General features: G+C 43.5%; 1 protein-coding gene across 2 annotated transcripts in view; it reads left to right on the top strand.

Annotated features, from left to right (window-relative positions):
* Positions 1-24,126, top strand: part of LOC101474626 (neuropilin and tolloid-like protein 1) — a 34,970-nt gene that overhangs the window by 6,171 nt on the left and 4,673 nt on the right. For both annotated transcript variants that reach the window (XM_004565303.4, XM_004565302.4), the window contains exons 5-9: positions 16,288-16,329; positions 18,192-18,319; positions 19,923-20,151; positions 20,572-20,685; positions 20,770-20,914. In XM_004565303.4, the coding sequence (XP_004565360.1) occupies positions 16,288-16,329; positions 18,192-18,319; positions 19,923-20,151; positions 20,572-20,685; positions 20,770-20,914 (658 nt within the window). The remainder of the gene's footprint in view (positions 1-16,287; positions 16,330-18,191; positions 18,320-19,922; positions 20,152-20,571; positions 20,686-20,769; positions 20,915-24,126) is intronic.

Genomic DNA, 24,126 nt, shown 5'->3' with positions numbered 1-24,126 from the left:
TATACTGTATGTTAAGGCTGCTGACTGGTTGCCTGTCCCCTTAATCCCAGTAATGATCTTTATTAATTCCTGCGCATCCGTCATACCTTTTTACTGACATTTGAGCTCCAGGCACTGATATTGTATTAGTTATTGGATATCAGTGCCTTTACCCTTTAATATCCTTGATCCTCAGTTTTCCCAGAAAATAAAGACATTACAAAACAGCTTGTAAAACATTTCCAGGGCAATTATTTTTAAATCCAAAATAAGAAAGACTTGATTTTCACAGTCTTTGAGGGAGTATATTATTGATTTAGAGAAAAATTAGTCCATGGGAACAGGGATTTTCCTATTTAACAGCATTCTGAAGTCACCGAAAAGTATGGTCACCAACTCCACTGTTAGATTATATGCAATGATATGTGTTGGCATGAACTGGTATTAATTCGTGGAAGCTGGAACTTTCCATTTAATGCCATTCTGAAGTTATGGAAAGACAAGCTCCTATAAACAAAGTCAAAAGGCTTTTACTCTGAAATGCAAAACGAGATTGATTTGAGATGGAGATGTTACCACTGTAGAGGTTGTGTATGGTTTGCATGAACTCCAGTTACTTAGTGGAAACAGTAATTGTCCTGTTAACAGCATCCGCGTTTAATTATTAAAAGTACCAAATAAACAATTATAATTACGATATTGACATGATAAAACTGTGGGGTTGTATACTGTCAATGTAGAGTGAAATGATCTTGTGGAAACAGCAACTTTGCTTTTAATGGGATTCTGAAGTCAGTGAAAGAGTGGGTCATACATGGGCAATTTCAACGGGCCATTACTTTAAAAGGCAAACTCAAGGCGACTCGAAATTGACTTGATATCCCCGTGATAGTGTACACTGTTGATCTTGAGTGAAATTATCCCGTGGAAACAGCAATTTTCATTTTTAGAGCATTTTGAAATCGTTAAAAGAGTAGGTTGTATATGGGCAATTTGAAACGGCTTTTATTTTGGACGTCAAAATCAGACTGATTTGATATTGATATGGTGTCACTGTGGGGTTGTATACTGTTGATCTAAAGTGAAATTATGCTGTGGAAATAGAAATTTTCCATTTTAGAGCATTTTGAATTCGCTCCAAGAGTAGGTTGTATATGGTGAATTTGAAAAGTGTTTTATTTTGGAAGGCAAAATCAGACTGATTTTATATTGATATGGTGTCACTGTGGGGTTGTATACTGCTGATCTAAAGTGAAATTATCCTGTGGAAACAGCAATTTTCATTTTTGGAGCATTCTGAAATCATTAAAAGAGTAGGTTGTATATGGTTCAAGGTTCAAGGTTCTTTATTTGTCAAATGCATAGTTATACAAGTATAACACACAGTGAAATGTAACCTGACACGCTCCTCAACATGTGCACAAATTGGGTGGGGGGGGGGGGGGGGGGTAGAGGAAGAACATTTTATATATATATATATATATATATATATATATATATATATATATAGTATATACATTGGGTGAATGTGCAGTAGTAGCAGCAAGCAGGTGAATTCTGTACATTAATATGAATAGACATCTGACTATTTTACAGGATAGACAATATAAACATATGTAAAATTAAAGGAATTTGAAATGTACATTGTTCCTTGGTTTAGTGTCTGGAAGAGAGTCCTGTCTCAGTCAATTATAGATGATGTGAGAGGGCGGGTGTGTGTGTTTAGGGCCCGGATGGCTTGGGGATAGAAGCTCCTCTTGAGTCTCTCTGTCTTTGCCCGGAAGATGCGGAACCTTCTACCAGATTGCAGAAGTTGGAACAGTTTGTTGCCAGGATGGGACGGGTCCTTCAGTATCTACGCTGCTCTAGTCCGGCATCTCCTGGTGTAGGTGTCCTGAAGCGGGGGGAGAGCAATCCTGCAGCAGCATTCTGCTGTACGGATCACTCTCTGGAGAGCTTTTTGGTCCTTCACACAGCTGTTCCCAAACCACGATGTCATGTTCTGTGTGAGGATGCTCTCCACAGCGCCTGTATAGAGAATCCTGAGGATCTTTGGAGAGACCCTGAACTTCCTCAGTTGTCGTAGGTGATACAGGCGCTGCCTAGCCTTTTTGGTCTGGACCTGAATGTGGGCTGACCATGAGGGTTTGCTGTTCTTGGGCACAGGGATGATGGTGGATCTTTTGAAGCATGTGGGGACCACGGACTTCGCCAGGGAATCGTTGAAGATGTAAGTGAACACACTTGCTAGCTGGTCAGCACAGCAGATGGCCGGTGATGCCGTCTGGCCCCGCCACTTTCCTTGTGTTCACTCTCCTCAATGCCGCTCGGACGTCATGCTCCGCGATGCTGGTCACCGGTCTCTCGCTGATGACATCACTGTCCTCAGTAGTCAGGTGGTAAATAGCATTAGCCGCCTGGCTAACCTCGAAACGGGCGTAGAACTGATTCAGCTCGTTGGTGAATGCAGAGTTGGCATTGATCGGCGCAGTGTCCCTGGCTTTGTAGTCCGTAATGGTGCGTAGTCCGTGCCACATACTCCGTGTGTCGCCCTGGTGGAAGCGGGACTCCACACGTTCCCGGTATCGGCGTTTGGCATCTCTCACCGCGCACCGCACGCCGTACGCCGTATGAGGCCGCTTTGTAGGCGCTCATATCGCCAGTGGCGAGACCCGTGTTGTAGGAGGCGGTCCTGGCGTTTACTGCAGAGCGGATCGATCTGTCCATCCACGGTTTCTGGTTTGGGAATGTGGGGAATCTCGCAGTGGGGATAATCTCCTCCGCTAGCATATTGACGAAGCATACTGCTACTTCCGTAAACTCGTTGATGTCGACTGCGCATGCTCTGAACATGTCCCAGTCGACGTCATTGAGTGCGTCCTGTAGCGTAGCTTCTGATTGGGCAGTCCACCGTTTTACCTCGCTCGTGGTCACGTCTTCCCTCCGTATGTTTTGTTTATACTGGGGAATGAGGAAGATGGCGTTGTGGTCAGACTTCCCAAAAGCCGGGTGTGAGACAGCTTTGTAACCCTGCTTGTATGGCGTGTAGCAGTGATCCAAAATTCAATCCCCCCTCGTTGGACACGAGACATGCTGGTAAAAGTTTGGCATGACTTGTCTGAGGTTCGCTTTGTTAAAGTCTCCTGCTACAATGAGGGCTGCGCCCGGGTCCTTGTTTTGAAGCGAGCTCAGCACATCATGTAGTTCGGACAAAGCCATACCTGTGTCCGCTTGGGGTGGGATGTAGACCACCGTGGCGATGACCGAGGTGAACTCACGGGGCAGATAGAAAGGGCGGCACTTAATGCTCAGGAACTCCAGATGTGGCGAGCAGCCGCTGGAGAGAGTAGAAATGCTCCTGGCATCACACCACTTTCTGTTTACCATGAAACACACTCCTCCAACTTTGGTTTTGTTCGACTCTGCCGTTCTGTCCGCGCGGAGCACAAAGAATGAATCCGACGGAGTTACGGCCTGGTCCGGCACGGTGGGGGTCAGCCATGTCTCCATGAAGCACAGAATGTTGCAGTCCCTCATGTCACGTTGGAAGGTGACCCTTGCTCTTAGGTCATCGAGCTTGTTCTCCATGGATTGTACATTGGCCAGTAGGATACTGGGCAGTGGTGCGCGATGCGCCTGCTGTCTCAGTCGGTTCCTAATACCAGCGCGTTTCCCCCGGCGCTTCTGGGCAATTTGAAACGGCTTTTATTTTGGAAGGCAAACTCAGAATGACTTGATATTGATATGGTATCACTGTGGGGTTGTATACTGTTGATCTAAAGTGGAATTATCCTGTGGAAGCAGAAATTTTCCATTTTAGAGCATTTTGAATTCGCTCCAAGGGTAGGTCATATATGGGCAATTTGAAAAGCCTTTTATTTTGGAAAGCAATATTAGACTGATTTGATATTGATATGGTATCACTGTGGGGTTGGACACTGTTGATCTAAAGTGGAATTACCCTGTGGAAACAGAAAATTTCCTTTTTAGAGCATTCTGAAACCACTGAAAGTTAGGTCTTAAATGGGTAAATTCAACAGGCCATTAATTTAAAAAGGCAAAATCAGACTGACTTGATATTGATATGGTGTCACTGTGGGGTTGTATACTGTTGATCTAAAGTAAAATTATCCTGTGGAAACAGAAATTTTCATTTTTAGAGCATTCTGAAATTGTTAAAAGAGGTCTTAAATGGGCAATTTCAACAAGCCATTAATTTGGAAGGCAAAATCAGACTGACTTGATATTGATATGGTATCATTGTGGGTTTGCATACTCTTGACCCAGATTGAAATTCTCCTGTGGAAACAAGAATTTGTCTTTTTAGAGAAATCAGAATTCATTGAAAGATTATTTCCCGTATGTGTCATTTGAAATGGCTCTTATTTTGAAAGGCAAAATCATAGTGACTTGAGATTAACCTGGTATCACTGTGGGATGGAATACTTGTCAATATAGATAGTAATTATTCTGTGGAAACAGCAATTTTCCATTTTATAGCTTTCTGAAGCCATTGAAAACGCACACCGATATATGGTCAATTTGAAAGGGTCATTATTTTGAAAGGTAAAATAAGAATGATTGATATCCGATTGTTAAGTGATGACGTGAGGAATCCTACTTCCGGGTCTAAAGTAGTCTGCGTTTAATATGGCTTTTGTGTTGTTAACATGTTTAATTTTATGTATTTTCTTCTATTTAATCTCAAAAAGCTCCTAAAACTGTCAGTGATCACTGTTGACCTCCCTCGGCTTTTATTACCGCTAATCATTTATTTAAGCTCAGTTTTTAAAACCTTAGGATGTAACTACAGCCCAGCCCATGCAGCAGTATATGAATGACTAACCTCGTATTGTGGATGGATTATCTCAGTTGTTCTCCTGGCTGAAGTTTGGTCCTTTTACAGCATCTGATGTTTTAGAAAGCGACTGCTGTTTGAACGGTCATGTCGCATTAAATCCATCTTTTACGTCACTGACACAAGACAGACGCCAATTATCAGTGCCGGAGAAGACATCGTGAACGCTTCCTGGCCATCCAGTGTAGATGTTAGTGAAACTGTTGGGAAGACAACGTGAACATTTTATTTGTACTGTATAATCTGCAGATTCTGACAGAAATCTGCAACTATCCTTTGAAGCATCGCTCCTCTCTAAAACAGGCAGGACCCCCAAGCACCTGGCGCACCTCCATCTGCCCAGTCTGCCCAGCTGCCTCTGAGCCCCGGCTCACTTCCACTCCTGCTGCGCTGCCGCTGCTTGCCATATGGGTGGCCATCAGGCCAGCTCCCAGGCTTCCGCTGGAAGCGCGGGCGACTGCCAGAGTGGACACTTGGGGCATGGGGCACCGATGGTCCAGCCGATTCCCTCGCCTGCTCGCGGGGTGGGGTGAAGCGGGCAATGGGGGTATGTGGCAGGGCGTGTTCTGCGATGCCGCTGCAGGTTTGGTGGTGGTGATGTGTACGGCTGCCAGCGGGAGAGCTGCAGCCGTTGAATGTACTGTTACAGCAACCGTGTGATTATTGTAAGAATAAATAAATGAAAATGCCATCGGGTCTGCCGTGGTGGTGATCTTTTTTTTGTTGTTGTTAATCTTAAGTGCACGCAAACCAGTAAACAAATTAAAACAAATACTGTTGGTAAACTATAATACAAAAATTACAATTAAAATTCTCAACAATAAAAACAATTGGTATAAATATAATTAATATGTAAACAACTTAATAGCCCTCAAAGTGTCTAAGTCACGTGACGTGTCAGCGCAACACCGAAACATAAGAGAGGGGGGCAAAGTGTGCCTGCTCTCCGCTGACACAGGAGCGGCGAGTCCAGCGACCTGGCTGTTTCGTTTTTGCCAAAAGCACAGCATAGCAAACAAGCAGAACTCAAAGTAAAGAATCGATCTAACCAGGCTAGTATCGATCCGATACCGACTTGGGATCGATACTATCGATATTTGGATCGATCCGCCCACCACTATCAGAGAGCCATCTGCTGCAATTGGTTGGGGGTGAGATGAGGGAGACTGGACAAAAGACATGCTGTTTTTAGCTCTGGAGCCACTTTAATAGGCTGGTTTTATCCAAACTAAGTGTTGACCTTTGCCTGTAGTTCTGTGTGTTTCTTATAAAAGCATAAGAAACTGATGAGTGAAGTGAAGCGAGTTTCTATGCAGCTGATCGAACGGTGAATAAGGAGACTCACTAAATAACCTATAACAGAACTCACCCTCTTTGGAGAGCATGACAAAATAGTGGAGAACGTGTCTTTCAGACTTTGTCCTGAGTTCTGCCATCTTGCTGTTCTTACATCATACTGGCTGTAGCTCCATCTGTCGCGGCTGCTGGCTGTTCAGAATATCACCACAGCTCTAAGCCTGTGTCTCCTTTCCTTGGCACGCTCTCAGTCTTCACTGCTGTGACTTTGGCATTGTTGTCTACCCAAAGCATAGTAAGCCACCTCTTTTACCCCTTCTGACCCCCACCTTTTTGTTTGCCTGGTCATTGAGAGTGCAGTTAAAATAAATCAATGCTTGTATTTTTCAGTGCACTTAAATTGCAAGTTCAACTCATCAGAAGCTTTTTTTTATATCCCCAGATTGCATTAAAGGATGCGAAAAAATATACACCACACCCTCGTGCTAATTGACAGCATGATGTCAAAAAAGTTGCATTGTGTTGCAATTTTAATACTAGTCTGGCAGAATGCTGCTGGGAATGTGCTCACATTTCCATTTGCAGTGCAGGCACACCAGCTGCAGCTAACAAGAGACGAGGAGGGAAACGCACGCGTATGCACTCGTGCACACACGCACGCAGAAGGGCTTGTTCCCGCAGTCATTCCCACAGGACAGTTAATGAAAGCTTGTCTTCAGGGGAATACAGCTTGTCAGCGCTGAGCCGCAGCAGCAGCTTAAGGGAGTCCGAGACAGATGCTTTATTAACTGCAGATTTTATAGGCCACCTACACTGACGGGGCAAAGCCTAATCTGCATCTCTTTGTCTGTTTGTCATCTATCCATCTTTCCTTTTTCTTTTTTAATTTGATTGCGTCTCAGTACATAATTCTTTTTATTCCACAAAGGAATGTTCCACTTTTCGACTCTCTTCTTCTGCTTCTTCTTCTTCTTTCTTTGTTTTTTCCAAAATTGTTTGCCACAATTTGTTTGCCAAATGTGCATGTCATTAGCAATATTAGCTATTCCGCATTTTTCAGATAATATACATGCCCTTTCAGTTTTTACAGCTAATTAGGGTGATTTGGATATATATTTTGTACACTGAAGCACTTTTTTTCCAAACAGCCTCCTAACATATATTGTCCCTTTAAGAAGATGTTTTGCATTATTAGCAGATCAGGAGAAGCTGTTTTCTGTGTGTTTACATCAAATGTAATGAGTCCTTAATACCAAATGTTAATCTCCCATCTAATTCCACCCGTCGGGGTTGGCAGGAGAGAATAAATTCATCCTTATGCACCCAAGCTTGCAAAGAATATTTAACAAGAGTGCACACTCTAGACTGACTCTAGAGTCATTTCTATTTAAGCATATTATGGCCACAAGGTGGTTTTTGGTCAAGTATTTATTGATAATGCACAAGTTTTTGGTTAATAAAATTATTGATGGACACTAGTTAGCTTCACTAAAGATAAGATAAGATAAGATAACCTTTATTAGTCCCACACGTGGGAAATTTGTTTTGTCACAGCAGGAAGTGGACAGTGCAAAAGCCCATGCAGTACATTTCCATGTTTATATTGTACTATATAGCAATTAATTTGTATGTTATTAATGGCTGATTAGCTCTGTCGCTCTGTGTTTTTTGCACTCAGTCTGTGGATGCTTTGCTAACTAAGCTTTAGCTAATAACTTAGCACTTCACCTTCATGACTTAATCTGGTCAGTTGTGGTACAAAAACAAGCAAAAAAAGAAAGAAACAAAAGCTAAAGCAGAGATGGCCAAAAATGCTGCACAATGCTGATGTTTCACAATAGTCTTTGTAAACTAATTGATGATGTCAGAGTGGCTGTGTCCATCTTAATATACAGTCTATGATCTGTGATGTGTTTGTGTAACAAAGCAGTGCCACAGTTTAACTAACTAAATATACACAGTCACATATACAGGGAGTGCAGAATTATTAGGCAAGTTGTATTTTTGAGGAATAATTTTATTATTGAACAACAACCATGTTCTCAATGAACCCAAAAAACTCATTAATATCAAAGCTGAATGTTTTTGGAAGTAGTTTTTAGTTTGTTTTTAGTTTTAGCTATTTTAGGGGGATATCTGTGTGTGCAGGTGACTATTACTGTGCATAATTATTAGGCAACTTAACAAAAAACAAATATATACCCATTTCAATTATTTATTTTTACCAGTGACACCAATATAACATCTCCACATTCACAAATATACGTTTCTGACATTCAAAAACAAAAAAACAAAAACAAATCAGCGACCAATATAGCCACCTTTCTTTGCAAGGACACTCAAAAGCCTGCCATCCATGGATTCTGTCAGTGTTTTGATCTGTTCACCATCAACATTGCGTGCAGCAGCAACCACAGCCTCCCAGACACTGTTCAGAGAGGTGTACTGTTTTCCCTCCTTGTAAATCTCACATTTGATGATGGACCACAGGTTCTCAATGGGGTTCAGATCAGGTGAACAAGGTGGCCATGTCATTAGTTTTTCTTCTTTTATTCCCTTTCTTGCCAGCCACGCTGTGGAGTACTTGGACGCGTGTGATGGAGCATTGTCCTGCATGACAATCATGTTTTTCTTGAAGGATGCAGACTTCTTCCTGTACCACTGCTTGAAGAAGGTGTCTTCCAGAAACTGGCAGTAGGATTGGGAGTTGAGCTTGACTCCATCCTCAACCCGAATAAGCCCCACAAGCTCATCTTTGATGATACCAGCCCAAACCAGTACTCCACCTCCACCTTGCTGGCGTCTGAGTCGGACTGGAGCTCTCTGCCCTTTACCAATCCAGCCACGGGCCCATCCATCTGGCCCATCAAGACTCACTCTCATTTCATCAGTCCATAAAACCTTAGGAAAATCAGTCTTGAGATATTTCTTGGCCCAGTCTTGACGTTTCAGCTTGTGTGTCTTGTTCAGTGGTGGTCGTCTTTCAGCCTTTCTTACCTTGGCCATGTCTCTGAGTATTGCACACCTTGTGCTTTTGGGCACTCCAGTGATGTTGCAGCTCTGAAATATGGCCAAACTGGTGGCAAGTGGCATCTTGGCAGCAGCATGCTTGACTTTTCTCAGTTCATGGGCAGTTATTTGGCGCCTTGGTTTTTCCACACACTTCTGGCGACCCTGTTGGCTATCTTGAATGAAACGCTTGATTGTTCGATGATCACGCTTCAGAAGCTTTGCAAGTTTGAGACTGCTGCATCCCTCTGCAAGATATCTCCCTATTTTTGACTTTTCTGAGCCTGTCAAGTCCTTCTTTTGACCCATTTTGCCAAAGGAAAGGACGTTGCCTAATAATTATGCACACCTGATATAGGGTGTTGACGTCATTAGACCACACCCCTTCTCATTACAGAGATGCACATCACCTAATATGCTTAATTGGTAGTAGGCTTTCGAGCCTATACAGCTTGGAGTAAGACAACATGCATGAAGAGGATGATGTGGACAAAATACTCATTTGCCTAATAATTCTGCCATTCCTGTAGATATATGCACATAAATATTTCTGCAAACGTTTTCACTCATTTTCGCTGAATGAGATGAATATACAAGTAATTTTCATAAAACAGGCTTTGTATTCCCCTTTTTTCCATCTTACATTAGGCGTAAAACCCCTGGTAAGGTATTGTTGCATCACAAACGCACAAACACACCCAAACACACAGGAATGAACATGATTAATCTGGCTGAGCTTGGAGAGGAAATAGGTTAGAAACATGAGAGAATTAATGAGAGTCCTTGTGTATTTGAGGCTGAGTTGTGTCCATCACCTGGTCTTCCTACATCACAACCCCTGACCAAAGGTTATGGAAAAATAATGGAAAAAATGAGAATTTATGCTTGGAAAATAAGCCGTTTGTTTTATTTTTGCTGGAGTCTAATCTGACCTCAACAACTAAGCTGGTACGTCAGAATTTATAATCCACCTAGCGAGTAGATTCATCAGCACAAAGGTTTAGAACAAAATATCTGTCTGCTCCCTTCCTCGTGCTAAATGTGTTTCTCTGTTTTTGATGAGGAGCATCAGGGTTTCTTTTTGTAGAGGGGGGATGGTGGGTTTAAATAAGGGCAGAGGAAATGAACTGGCACATAGATTACGTAAGTTTAGGCCAGCCGTGTTTTTATTTTATTTTGCAGTATATCTTTAACGTTGTCATTTTTAGTCTGTGTTATTTTGCGCTTACTTTATCCAACGACTGAAGCTCAGAGATTTTGTTTAATCTGTTTTTCTTGACAAAATTGGTGCACATATCTCGTGTATTACAGAATAGAGGTTGACCTTTATTTGTCAAAAAAACAAAACAAAATGAAGAGCCTTAAGCCCTGACAAAATATATGTGGGTCAAGCCATGAACAATCAATCTGACCCCTAAATATCAGTGGCTCAAAGGGTTGGCTTAAGTCTAGGAAATAAAAAATACAATCTCAGTGTCATGATCCAGCTGTGTGCAGGCAGGAATTGGACCCAAACATGAACTCACTGGAAACAGAACTGAACTCAAAATGGCAGCTTTTATTGCTGACCAGAAAACTGTACAAAACCTAAACTGGGAAGAATCTAACAACACACACACACACACACAGCTGTGAGAAATCTGACACGAGACCCAAGGGAAGCAAAACTCAATACATTTACATCAAAGCGTGACACTTCGTTCACCCTGCGATAGTCAACACAGAACCGTATAGACCCATCCTTCTTCGCCACCAGAACGATGGGGCTACACCAGGCGCTGTGCGACTCTTCTATTACTCCCATCCTCAGCATTTCCGCCAATTCCCTCTGCACGATTTTTCGCTTATGCTCCGGGAGCCTGTAGGGCCGTGAACGCACCGTCACGCCGGGCTGCGTCACGAAATGGTGCTCGATGAGGGACGTCCGGCCGGGCAGGGGGGAGAACACGTCCGCAAAGCACTGTTGCAACGCGACAACGTCCGCTCTCTGGGCCTGTGTGAGATGGCCATCACAAGGGAGGGAGGCGGGAATGATAGAATTTGGCACCTCAGGCCCCAACTCATCTCTCTCCTTCACCAGGCTCACCAGAGATGCGGTTTCAACCTCTCTCCACGCTTTAAGGAGATTGAGGTGATAAATCTGCGTGGCTCCTCCCCTGTCCGACCGAGCGACCTCATAGTCCACGTCCCCGATACGCCGTGTGACCACAAAGGGACCTTGCCACTTGGCGAGCAACTTCGAGCTGGAAGAAGGGAGTAACACAAGCACTCTATCTCCCGGTGAAAATTGCCTGAGTCTAGCCCCTCTGTTATACAGGCGTTGCTGACGCTGCTGAGCCTGGAGCAAATTCTCCCGTGACAACCTCCCCAAAGTGTGGAGTTTTGCTCTCAGGTCCAACACGTACTGTATCTCATTTTTGGCGGGGCTCGGACCGTCCTCCCAGCTTTCTTTAATCAGGTCGAGCACCCCACGTGGCCTCCTGCCGAACAGCAGTTCAAAGGGAGAAAATCCCGTGGAGGCCTGGGGCACCTCCCGCACTGCGAATAACAGAGGGTCTAGCCAGTGATCCCAATTGCGTTCATCCTCGTTAATGAACTTCCGAATCATGGACTTTAAGGTCTTATTCAGCCGCTCCACCAGCCCGTCAGTCTGAGGGTGGTAGACGCTGGTCCGAATAGATTTAATGCCCAGTAATTCATACAGTTCCCGCAGTGTACGAGACATAAACGACGTGCCCTGGTCAGTCAGTATCTCTTTCGGGATTCCGACTCGGGAGATGACCTGAAACAGTGCCTGCGCCACACTCTTAGCCGAGATGGTGCGCAGCGGAACTGCTTCCGGGTACCGCGTTGCGTAATCCACCAGGACTAACACAAAGCGGTAACCGCGTGCACTCCGGTGAAATGGCCCGATGAGGTCCATGCCGATGCGCTCAAACGGGACCTCAACGAGGGGGAGAGGGCGCAGAGGCGCTCTCGGTATGGCCGGCTGGTTAACAAGTTGGCAGTCCGGGCAGGACGCGCACCAGCGGCGCACATCCACTCGGATGCCAGGCCAATAAAATCGGGCCGTTATTCGCTCCAGAGTTTTCTCGTAGCCCATATGCCCTGCCATGGGGTTATAGTGGGCCGCCTGGAAAAGCGTTTCCCGGCGGCCCTGCGGCACCAACAACTGGGTGTGTGTTTCCTCAGTCTGAGTGTCACGACTCACTCGATGTAATCGGTCATTTAATAAGATGAAACGCGGGTAGGTCTGCGCGGCCTCAGGGCGCACCACGTGACCATCAATAGCCATCACTTGGTCAAAGGCTGAGCGTAGGGTGCTGTCACGAGACTGCTCCAGTGGGAAATCACCCATGGGGGACACTTCCGGGGCCGGCGGGACGTCCCATGAGGGACCCGCCGGCTCCTCCCCCCCGGAGTCGGTGTCGGACGACCCCGCATCACCGCTGAATGCCGCGCACACGCTACACCCCGCTTCCGGTCGTGATCGCACCCCCGCGTACTGCCCCAGTAGCTGATGAAACCCCGGCCAATTGGTACCCAGAATCAGGGGGTGCGACAGGCGCGGGCTAACCGCCGCCGTTACCCTATGTGTATGGCCCTTGTATTTTAGCAGCAGCGGCACTATGGGGTACCGGTGCACATCACCATGAACACACCTCACCTCCACCCACTCGGCCTCCAATAATGCCCCGGGGCGAACCAAGCCTTGGTGCACGAGGGTCTGTGTGCAGCCCGTGTCCACCAACGCTTGGCGTATACCCCCTCGAGTCCTTACCGGAATACTGTATGTCCCTCCTGGACCGGGGGAGGGTGCTGGGGCGCCAGCAACGCGGAACACCTGCCCCACTTCCATAAGCGGACAATCCCTCCTCAGGTGTCCCGGCTGCCCGCACTTCCAACACTCCGGCCCCGGCGTTTGTGCTGCCCTCCGTGGCTCGGGGGCGGCTCCACTCGGCTCGGTTCCCCTGGACGGCACCATCGCCGCGAAAGGGTTAGTGGGGCTCAGCGCCGGCAGCCGCTCTGCCTGCCCTGGTGCCGGCACACGGCGCCTCAGGGCCGGCACTGGGGCCTGTTTGTTCGGCCTCCGTCCGGCGTCCCCGGACTCCCCTGCTCCAGCGGCAAGGTGGTCCTCCGCCAGCGTCACCGCTACCTCCAAGCTTGCGGGCCGGTGGCACCGGACCCATCTCGCCGTCTCCGCTGGCAATCCCTCCGTGAACTGCTCCAGCACCACCTTGTCCACCAGCTTCGTCTCGCCCTCCGATGTTCCCGGCTGCAGCCAGCGCACCGCCGCGTCGCGCAGCTGTCGGGCCCAGGCGAATGGTCGGTCCGATGTAGCCAGCCGACAGGCCCGGAACCCCCGGCGATGGTCTTCGGCGGTGAGCCCCAGCCTGTCCACCACCGCCCGGCTCACATCCGGGAAGCTGCTCCTGGACGCCGGAGGCAGACTCAGGGCCGCTGTTTGTGCCTCCCCAGACAGCAGGGGGAGCAGCCGCGGAGCCCACTCCTCCTGCGGCCATTGGCACGCCTCCGCCGTGGCACGGAAGGTCTCCAGAAAAATCTGTGGGTCGTCCCCGTCCCCCATCCGGGGCACCGTCACCGACAGTGGCGAGGGCTTCGGCGTGGCAGCGGCCCCGACCAGCCGCTCCAGAACTTGTGTCTGTCGGTCCGTCTGCTCCCGCAGCGCGACCAGGTGGGCACGCTGGTCGGCCGCCTGATCCCGGCTCATCGCCGCCATCTCCGCCAGCATCTGCGCCAAGAATTGCAGGGGCTGGGCGGGTGGCGTGGCCTGTGGGTCGGACATTTCCCCACCGGCACTGTCCTGGGTTTCGGCACCACTTGTGGAATACACCAGGCACAAACACACGCACACGCAGGTATGTACTGCCAAATTCCACATTTATTTGTTTGTTTACACAGCTGACTCAGTCGCACAGCCTGACAGCTCACGAGCCCACCTGATCTCTCGCCGCTCCTCCCCGTCTCACTATAAACACAGCGGAGGGAGACCATCATTAGTACATAAACACCATCAGCTGTTCTTACCGGCCTCGCAGCGCCGCCCTGTTGAGCCTTCTGCTCCACTCCTCCCCGGCAGCTGCGCCCGGAGCCACGCCTCCGCCACAAGCACTTAGACTAAAACTGACGTAGCTACGTTAATCCTACCGTAAAACAATAAGACAAGGTACGACCTCTCCCATACTCCTAGGATGTGGGGGTGAACGCCAGAACACCCTGGAATGTTACAGACCTCCTAGGATGAGACATTCTTTCAATATGCCACCAACTATATACTTCTAAACACAAGTGATTACATGCAGTATTCTACCATATGCAAACTTATATCATTAAAAGATTATACTGACTACTAAGTACAATTTTCCATTGACAACCTTGTAGTACCATATCACCCTATTAGAGCACTTCGCTCTCGCTCTGCAGAACTACTTGTTGTTCCTAGAGTGTTTAAAAGTAGAATGGGAGGGAGAGCCTTCAGTTTTCAGGCCCCTCTTCTGTGGAACCAGCTTTCAGTTTGGATTCAGGAGACAGACACTATCTCTACTTTTAAGATTAGGCTTAATACTTTCCTTTTTGCTAAAGCATATAGTTAGGGCTGGACCAGGTGACCCTGAATCCTCCCTTAGTTATGCTGCAATAGACGTAGGCTGCCGGGGGATTCCCATGATGCATTGAGTTTTTCCTTTCCAGTCACCTTTCTCACTCACTATGTGTTAATAGACCTCTCTGCATTGAATCATATCTGTTATTAACCTCTGTCTCTCTTCCACGGCATGTCTTTTATCCTGTCTTCCTTCTCTCACCCCAACCGGTCGCAGCAGATGGCCCCGCCCCTCCCTGAGCCTGGTTCTGCCGGAGGTTTCTTCCTGTTAAAAGGGAGTTTTTCCTTCCCACTGTCGCCAAAGTGCTTGCTCATAGGGGGTCATATGATTGTTGGGTTTTTCTCTGTATCTATGAAGCGCTTGAGGCGACTTTTGTTGTGATTTGGCGCTATATAAATAAAATTGAATTGAATTGAAAAAGCACCAAACTGTTGTATTTTGGACTATCAAGGTGTTTATTCTATAAAGATTTTGTAAGCCTTCATTAACTAGACAAAGTTTATTGTTCAAAAAAATAGAAAGAAATGAAATCAGCTGAATTTGAAGTGGTCAGGTGGGAACATTTCTGTCCTAATCCTGGCTATTGTCAGCCAATGGTGTTCCTCCCTCCCTTTGGTTGTCAATTTACTAAGTATGTAGCCACTTTGTGTTGCTATTAATTATTTTTGTCTGTGATCAGTGCAAGATGCATAATTAAACAACATTTCATGGTCCATGGTCACATCATTGCTAATCTCTTCTTAGTTCTACCCTGCTCCTTTTTGTCAGCATGTGCACCCAATGATTCTCCTATTCTCTGGAACTCTGTTAAACAGATACAGCACTCTTGCATTTGGTTTTTTGACGATGATGGTCGAGGGTCTAACGGATAGTCTGGCCAAAAAATCTTCCCTAGATGTTCAGTTGAGACATGGCTAATGATTCACATCATTATCATCTGCATCAATCACACCATACAGTGAACCCTTGTGCCCTATGAATGGGTGTGTTTTCATCCTGTGAGTAATCACTCCAGTAAGGATAGAAATGTTAGATAAAAATTTAGGAGAAAGGTTATCACTGAGAAAAACTTTGCATTCATTAGCAGTGACTCTTACGTCTTTAGGGAACAAGTGGCGAAAAACCATGTGAGTAAAATGGACCCACTGATTAAACAGAGTCACCCAGGCTATTGCCTGTATTGGTTAGTTTGTCACGCGTCTGCATGTTTCGACATTTCTTCCAACTCTACTGCATTTACTGAACACATGCAAATGTATTTAAATATTATACACCAATCATCCACGACAATAAGACCACCTGCAAATGTTGTGTGAGCCTTCTTGTTCTGCAATGACAGCTCTGGCACCTTGACACAAAACATCTGGGGATATTGTCCACAGAACATCTGCCACACAAACATCTTTAAACACCTTATGTGTACACAATTTTAAATGCATGTGTTTATCACATACAGTACGTGGAGTACATCATGTTATAAAGATTTATTTGCCTCTTACAAGACCGATGTTCTGCTTTCAGATCCCGAGTTTAAAGGGCTTGGGGAACTGCCAGCTCTACCATGTGAGTATTAAACTTGTGTGTGATCATGATACAACATAATATTAGACACAAAGCAGAAAGTCAGTGTAGTGCTTGATTAAATTGATATGTGTTAACATCAAAGTAGGAAACGAGTTGTTAAATCAAATTTACATACTGCAGGAAAGATGTCATGTTGCTGGAAAACTGCAGTACATTACATGTGTCATGTTTTAATAACTGAGACGTTTGTACATGGTGACTTTGTTACACATTAGTCTGAGCTCACAGTACATAAATCTGTGAGCTAGAGGTTAGCAAGTATGATTATAATGTTATATGGAGACAAAATCCTAAGTTAGCATTACTGCAGTGTTACTAGTGATTACTGGAAACTGGAATGTGCATACAGTAATGGAGGTTTTAACTGCTAGTTTTAACCTTTCCAACTTAATGTATCAGTTTCCCAATCTGCCATGAGAACCAATGTTGGAGTTTTAAAAAAACTAAAAATGTAATGAGGTGTATTTAAATTTTTGACTTAGGTACAGCTCCACACATACATGTTATTTTCCTCAGAATTGTGTTAATAACAGTACTAGAAAACCCTTCATACTCGATGCTACAAGATGTAAAAATTTAAATAGAGTCTAAAATTTGAATTTGGAAACTTAATTTGTGACATCACAACCAGTTTTGAACCGTTTCTGTCAAAGGGGAAACACATAGTGACATGGTGACACATAGTTAGCCTATGTAAAATAAAAATGTTTGCACATTTATCTATTCAAAGATATCTTGTCTTTAACATTCTGAGATGATGATGAGATAAAGTGCTGTTTAACATTTTCACATTGCCAAGGGCAAGCCCAACTCCACAAAGGATGGGATGCTATGTAAAATGTCAATAAAAACATAAACCTCACAAACCTTTTACGTTATGAAACATATTAGTTCATTTTGAAATTGATGGCAACAGCATATCTGAAAATATACGAGGTCTAGAAAAGTAAGTGGTGGTAAAAAGAAGCCTTTTACAGCTAATTGGGTGAATCGAAATATTCAGAGAATCTGGAAGAATCTCTGTGCACAAGGGGACAAGGCTGGAAATCGTGAAAAAAAAAAAAAAAAGCATGAATCTATCATGGAAATCAGTGCCCGGTCTCAGGAACACTTCCAGAAGTCATTGTCAATGAACACAGTTCAGTGTGCCGTCCATGAACACGGGTTAGAGCTATAGGATGCAAAGAAGAAGCCATATGATCCAGAAACACTGCCATTTTCTCTGGGCTTGCAGATCTACTAGAAAGGCATCATCAGTGTTGAAAAGTGTGTTTTCAGGGAAAAAGACACCATTTTACCAAGGCAATACCAAACCTACTGCATCTATTAGAACAGCATAACTTTGCTGGACTGAACTGGCCTGCATATAGTCCAGACTTTACACCAGTTGGAAACATTTTGCACATCATAGAATGAAAATCACAAAAAAGAAGGCACTGCACTGTAGTACAGCTAGAATCCTATATCAGACAAGAATGAGGCAACATTCTAGTCTCCTCAGTTTCCAACGTTAACAGGCTGTTGTTAAAAGAAGAGTGGACGCTACACAACAGTAAACATGGCATGCCCAACTTTTTTGAGACATGTGGCTGGCATTAAAATTCAAAATGATCTTTTTTCTTAAATTGTATTTTCTCAGTTTAAGCATTTGATTTATAGTTTATGAGGCTTGCAGACCACTGGATTCCATTTTATTTTACATTTTACGCAGCATTTGAGGTTGCATAAATCTTCATATGAAGCGTCAAGTACTACAGAAAACTTGTCTCTACAACTGAAACAGGCCTCATTGTTACAACAGCATTGCTTTAACTGTTACGTAAAACTGCTGCTCTCCACAGTTTGTGAGTTTGAGATGAATGGTCCAGAAGGCTACGTAGATTCAACGCAGATAGCTAAGGAAGGCCGGGCGCAGCAGACTGAAGCCGTGGACTGCAGATGGTACATCAGGGCTCCACCGAGAGCCAAGGTCTGCATACTGTGTGCCATTTCTTTCTTTCTTATTTAAACAATCTCTGCTAATCACAGATGGAATTTGACTCTACTACAAACTTCAGATACCTGGAATTGATTGGTTGTCTGCTTGTTGAGACAGTAGGCCGGTGTTCTACCTGTAACATAATGTGCAGTGTTGGTCAAGTTACTTGAAAAAAGTAATCAGTAACGAATTACTGATTACTTCCCCAAAAGAGTAATCCCGTTACTTTACTGATTACTTATTTTCAAAAGTAATTAATTACTTAGTTACTTTTAAAAACACGATTTACAACCTGAATAGGTAATAAAGCAATAGATCTGTCAACCCAATTCTACTTTTTCTGCATAATCCATCATACAAAATGTAATCAAATGGAAAAGTCTCTTTTTTTTAAACTCGTTTTATCAGTTTTAATCTTTTAACTTTATGCATCAAGCAAAAATTAAATTATATGCACCATTCTCTGGCTTGAAGAAATTAGTTTAACATTTAAACCTATTTTCTGCACATTCCAGCACATAAAATAAAATATTTTTGTGTTTACACTCAGTCTTTCAAATAGATGCAAGAAAAACACAGCAGAAAGTAAATAAAATCAAAGACTAGCAGTCCTGTTGCTCTATTTTCACCTGTAAAGCAGGAGTGGGGTAGGCGGAGGTGTGCTCTGGTGCAGGTGTGGCGCAGCAGTCAGTGGAAGAATCCGTGAGTTTCTCTTTGAATTTCCCATTACGTCGTTGCGCACTCGGAGCTTGTTTAGGGTTTTTTTCGGAGTAAAAAGAAGTTTTCTTCCCACGCACAACGGACGCTAATGTTTTTGTCACTTTTTATGGAATCAAACTCAAAGTAAGGTCAGTACTTCCACGCTTTAAACGCTGCATGCTCATACTCTCTCCCGCACTCGATATATGATCCATTGTTGATCTGCAGACAGCTGTTGTCTCACGTCGCACTCGCTTACGTCACTGTCTTGAGACATTCTTGCAAAAAAATCACGGTTTTAGTAACGCAGTAATGCAGCGTTCCTACGGGAAAGTAACGGTAATCTAATTACCGTTTTTGCAATGGTAATCCCTTACTTTACTCGTTACTTGAAAAAAGTAATTAGATTACAGTAACGCATTACGCGTTACTGTAATCTAATTACTTTTAACGCGTTACGCGTTACTGCCCATCTCTGATAATGTGAACATCACATTTTTACAGTATTCTGCTCAGCAATGACTGATGTGAAACTGTTGTAGCAGTTCTCATTTAATGATGTTGAAGTTGGTTGTTTTCAGACAAACACTGTAGAATTTTTTAAAACCATCTTCAAAACGTCCAAAGATGTCAGCCTTTCAGAGCTCAATAAATGACTGCAGGTCAACAAAATCTTGCCAGTTAAATAATATTGCTGTTAGTATTTACACATCTACATTTCTTTTGTCACTGTTGGATATTTGAGCCATTTCAACGAGGAATTTTTATGTGATAAATAGAGAAGGTCTTCAAGTCATGAAAAAATGAAAGGAGAAAAACATAAAGATGTCCCAGTGTTATTAAACTCTGGTCCATTCACAGCACTCTTTCTTCTCATCCTTTTGTCTCCTCACAGATCTACATGCGTTTTCTTGAGTATGAGATGCATAACTCCAATGAGTGTAAGCGTAACTTTGTTGGCATCTATGACGGCAGCAGTTCCGTTGAGCACTTAAAGAATAAGTTCTGCTCCACTGTGGCCAACGATGTCATGCTGGTTACCTCTGTGGGGGTGGTGAGACTGTGGGCAGATGAGGGCAGCAGGAAGAGCAGATTCAAAATCCTCTTTACAACCTTCCATGAACGTGAGTAAATCTGTCTGCCTGAGATTTGTTTCTTTTAAAGATCAAGATTTATTGGAAAATGTTAAATAATGAGTAGAATTTAGATAACAAGTGTTCAGGGGATTGCAACAGTTTATGAAGTATATACATCTATACATCATCTGCCAGTGAGCAAGCACTTGGTAACAGTGGGAAGGAAAAACTCCTGTTTAACAGGAAGAAACCTCTGGCAGAACGAGGCTCAGGGAGGAGCAGCTAGCAGAACGCTATCTGTGTTGGCTGTTGGCTTCTAGGGAAAGGAGTGGTGCTGTTCCTTAGCAAGCCCATAGCTAATGTTGCCTGTTTAGGCAGAAATGGAGCCAAAAGTGAGTATAGTTAAAGTCTGACTTTGAAGAAGAACATATTGCTACAGCCGTATCTTTCCTGCCTGTCTTGTTTCAGCTCCGTGTGAGAGAGACACTTTCTTTTGCCATAGCAACATGTGCATAAATCACACTCTGGTGTGCAATGGCATCCAGAACTGTGTTTACCCATGGGATGAGAATCACTGCAAAGGTATGTTGAAATTCCAACCACCAGCCACATGCTGTTTTCACAAAACACGCCTGTGATTTCTGTCTGTATCATCCCCTCAACCAGAGACGAGGAAACCGAGCATCTTGGATACGCTAGATAACACTAACCTCACTATCATTGGAGTAACCTGTGGTCTGGTCGTCATCCTGCTCATCATCTCTGTCATCATCCAGGTCAAACAGCCTCGCAAGAAATACATCATCCGCAGGTAAAGTCTCGGTAAATTGTTATTTAGTAGTATTGTCAAAAAGAGAACAAGGGGAATTAAAGACTTTAGTGGTTAAATAAACCAAAACATTCAGAACTATAGAACTTTGTAGACATCAAGGCTCTGTTCATGTACGCGGGTATTTTTTGGTAATATTAGCTTTCTCTGTACTTTTTGACCTCCACATATCCAAAACTTCCTTTCAGAGTGAACATTTCAGAAGTATTTACACGTGAAACAAAGATTTTGTCTTGGTAGATGTGTGATGTGTTTTTATAAGAACAGATTTTTAAATAATAAACAAAACACCTGTGTGCATCAGAATATAGCCCAAAATCGCAAGTGTGCAGTTCCTAATAAATGCTGATGCTGCTTCATGTGTGCTTTGCTGGGACTGAGATATACCTTTAACTATCGATTTGATCAATTTGTAGATCTTGATCTATCTTTACTCAGTAGCCAAAATCGCTTGATTTGAGCAGTGTTTAAAACTGCACATTTACATAGTTGTAAAAGAGTAAAGGGCACGACTTTCAAAATTCTGTTACAGGTCAGACATTTTAACCCTCACATTAATATCAATAACAGGGGCTTTTAATTGTAAACATAAAAATGAAGATTGGAAATGACTGAAAAGTTAAGCCAATACTTTATCTCTGAGGAATTGTCGACTTTTTTGTCAATCACAGTACTTCAGAGGTCGCATCCAAATGTCCAAAAGAAGACTCCCCCACTCTTTTCCATGTGTTGTGACCATCTTGCATCCTTAGTTAATGGTGTAGAATTATGAAGTCGCGCCAGATAGGAAATAAAAACTGCCAGTTATTCATACTTAAACCTTCTGGTTGCTGTTAAAATGTACATGTAACGTGCATATGTATTTGCAAATATTACACTCAATTTACGTGCTAGGTGTAAATTCACAAACCTGTGTTCTGCCAGAAAGTGATTTCTGATGTTTCTATATGTTTTCTACACATAACACCTTTGCCTATATTCTTAAATAAACTGTAGTCAGCTGGATTCCCACAGAGGTTATAAAATGAAGAAATAACCTGCTTTGTCTCTATGACTCTGTGTTATTGTACCTACATTACAGGGCTGTGCAGAGAGGTTTAAAGGGGTGGGTGCTCAAAGTTAAAAAGGGGCACATTGAACCAGGCTGAATAACAACAACACACATTTATCAAAAATCTAATATGGGCAACAAGGCAAAGCAAACGTAGCCGATGCTTTACCTGATGGGTACAATGTTGCTGTTGAGGGGTTGCTGTGGATAGTGCTGGAGGGCAGGGCTGTGTTGATCTGAGACTGTAGACATTAAAAAGTCCATAGGAGAGATGGTAGCTGATTAAACAAGTGTCATGAGATAATAACAAAATGCAAAGATTGGTGACAGCGCTTGGAATCATAAGGCAACAAAAACTGTGAGAAATAATTTAGGCTCTGCCTGTGATTCACTCTTTGCTTCTCTTCTTCCTTCCATCCCATCATTTCATATATCACTCTCCACTTGCTGTCTATCTGAGTACAAGGCACAACTTGCTATTGCAATAAACTATAATCTAATTATCCACACCTAACAACTCTTGCACTTAATCTAAAATAAAATGATGACAGAAAAATGTTATAGCCCTGTCTTTAGTAGCCTCACACAGCTCCTACTGTTTCCTCCTCATGTCCTTGCCAGCCATGTCTGGACAATGTTATATCATGAGTAATGTGTTTTTTAAAAATCCATCTAAATAAAACAAACACATGCACGCACACACAATGACATTTTAGACCTTCTTCAGAATACTGTATATACTATGGGCATCATGGTGCTGATCCAGAATCTTTTTTTTTTTAAATTATTTATTACTAGAGCTACAATAATAAAGCAATGAGGAGGGGGAAGTAATAAATATGAAATAATAATAATGGATTGCATTTATATAGCGCTTTTCAAGACACCCAAAGCGCTTTACAATGCCACTATTCATTCACTCTCACATTCACACACTGGTGGAGGCAGCTACAGTTGTAGCCACAGCTGCCCTGGGGCAGACTGACAGAAGCGAGGCTGCCATATCACGCCATCGGCCCCTCTGGTATGGAACGCCAGGACTGCCATAATGAATTAATTAAATACACCATTAAATAATTAATTAAATGTGTCAATAATTAATTAAAATTGGAATTAATTAATTAAATAAATAGTTATGACACATGTAATTAATTAATTATTGACACATTTAATTAATTAATTATTGACACATTTAATTAATTATTTATGTATTTCACATTTTAATTAATTATTGACACATTTAATTAATTATTGACACATTTAATTAATTATTTAATGATATATTTATTTATTTCATTTTGGCAGTCCTGGCGCCTGGCTCTCATCATGAAATAATTTTATCTGTCAGCCTCACCCATCAAACTCAGGGGGCGGGGTTAACGCTGATCGAGTCAAAACCATTGCTTTGGCCTGGTGGCCATTGTCTGTGGAAGCTAACAGAACTGAGCTTTGAAAAACCCTGTTTGTGTGTCACCAAATACCGTTTTAATATTTTTTTAGCCGAGAATGTAGTGGTTTAATCTTCATGTGTCTGGTCGGTTTGTCAAGATACAGCCTCTTTACAAAAGTGTTTCGATGATTTCGGAGATGTCTGCCCAGTCTCACGGCAAAGCGTGGGATAGACCCGCTCGCCTCGCAAGCAATCCCACCAACAAAGCGCAGGCCCTGGTACACAGCTGTAGTAACCCCCGCTGACTTCTTTTACTGAGGTTATATTTATCTGTGTTTTATTTCCTGATGTTCTTATGTGTCCTACGTGTTTCAGTCGCCAATTCTGAATTATAACTAACATTAAAAACATGTTTAAGGAGGAGAGAGAGCAAATAAATCTGTTTAACATCTGATCTTTGGGTTTTTGTTCAGTAATCAGCGTGACCTCTGTATAAACACATAGAAGAGATAACGTTGGTGTTTCCGTCATGTAGTAACTGCTGGCTTTAACTGTACAAAGGTTGTTCGACACTATGAAACACATACAGACTTCATGATGTTCGGCTAATATTTTTATTGTGAATATTAATCATGCTGACCTCGCTCTGTACACCACGCAGCGAGGTCAGCATATCCACGATATCCACGATATCCTCAGCTCCATGAGTTAACACAAAGTTTCCCAGCTGACTATCTAACTTCCAACTATTCC

This window comes from Maylandia zebra, linkage group LG18 (assembly GCF_041146795.1).
Source record: "Maylandia zebra isolate NMK-2024a linkage group LG18, Mzebra_GT3a, whole genome shotgun sequence".
Lineage (NCBI taxonomy): Eukaryota > Metazoa > Chordata > Actinopteri > Cichliformes > Cichlidae > Maylandia > Maylandia zebra.
This window is presented reverse-complemented; position numbering and strand designations above follow the sequence as displayed.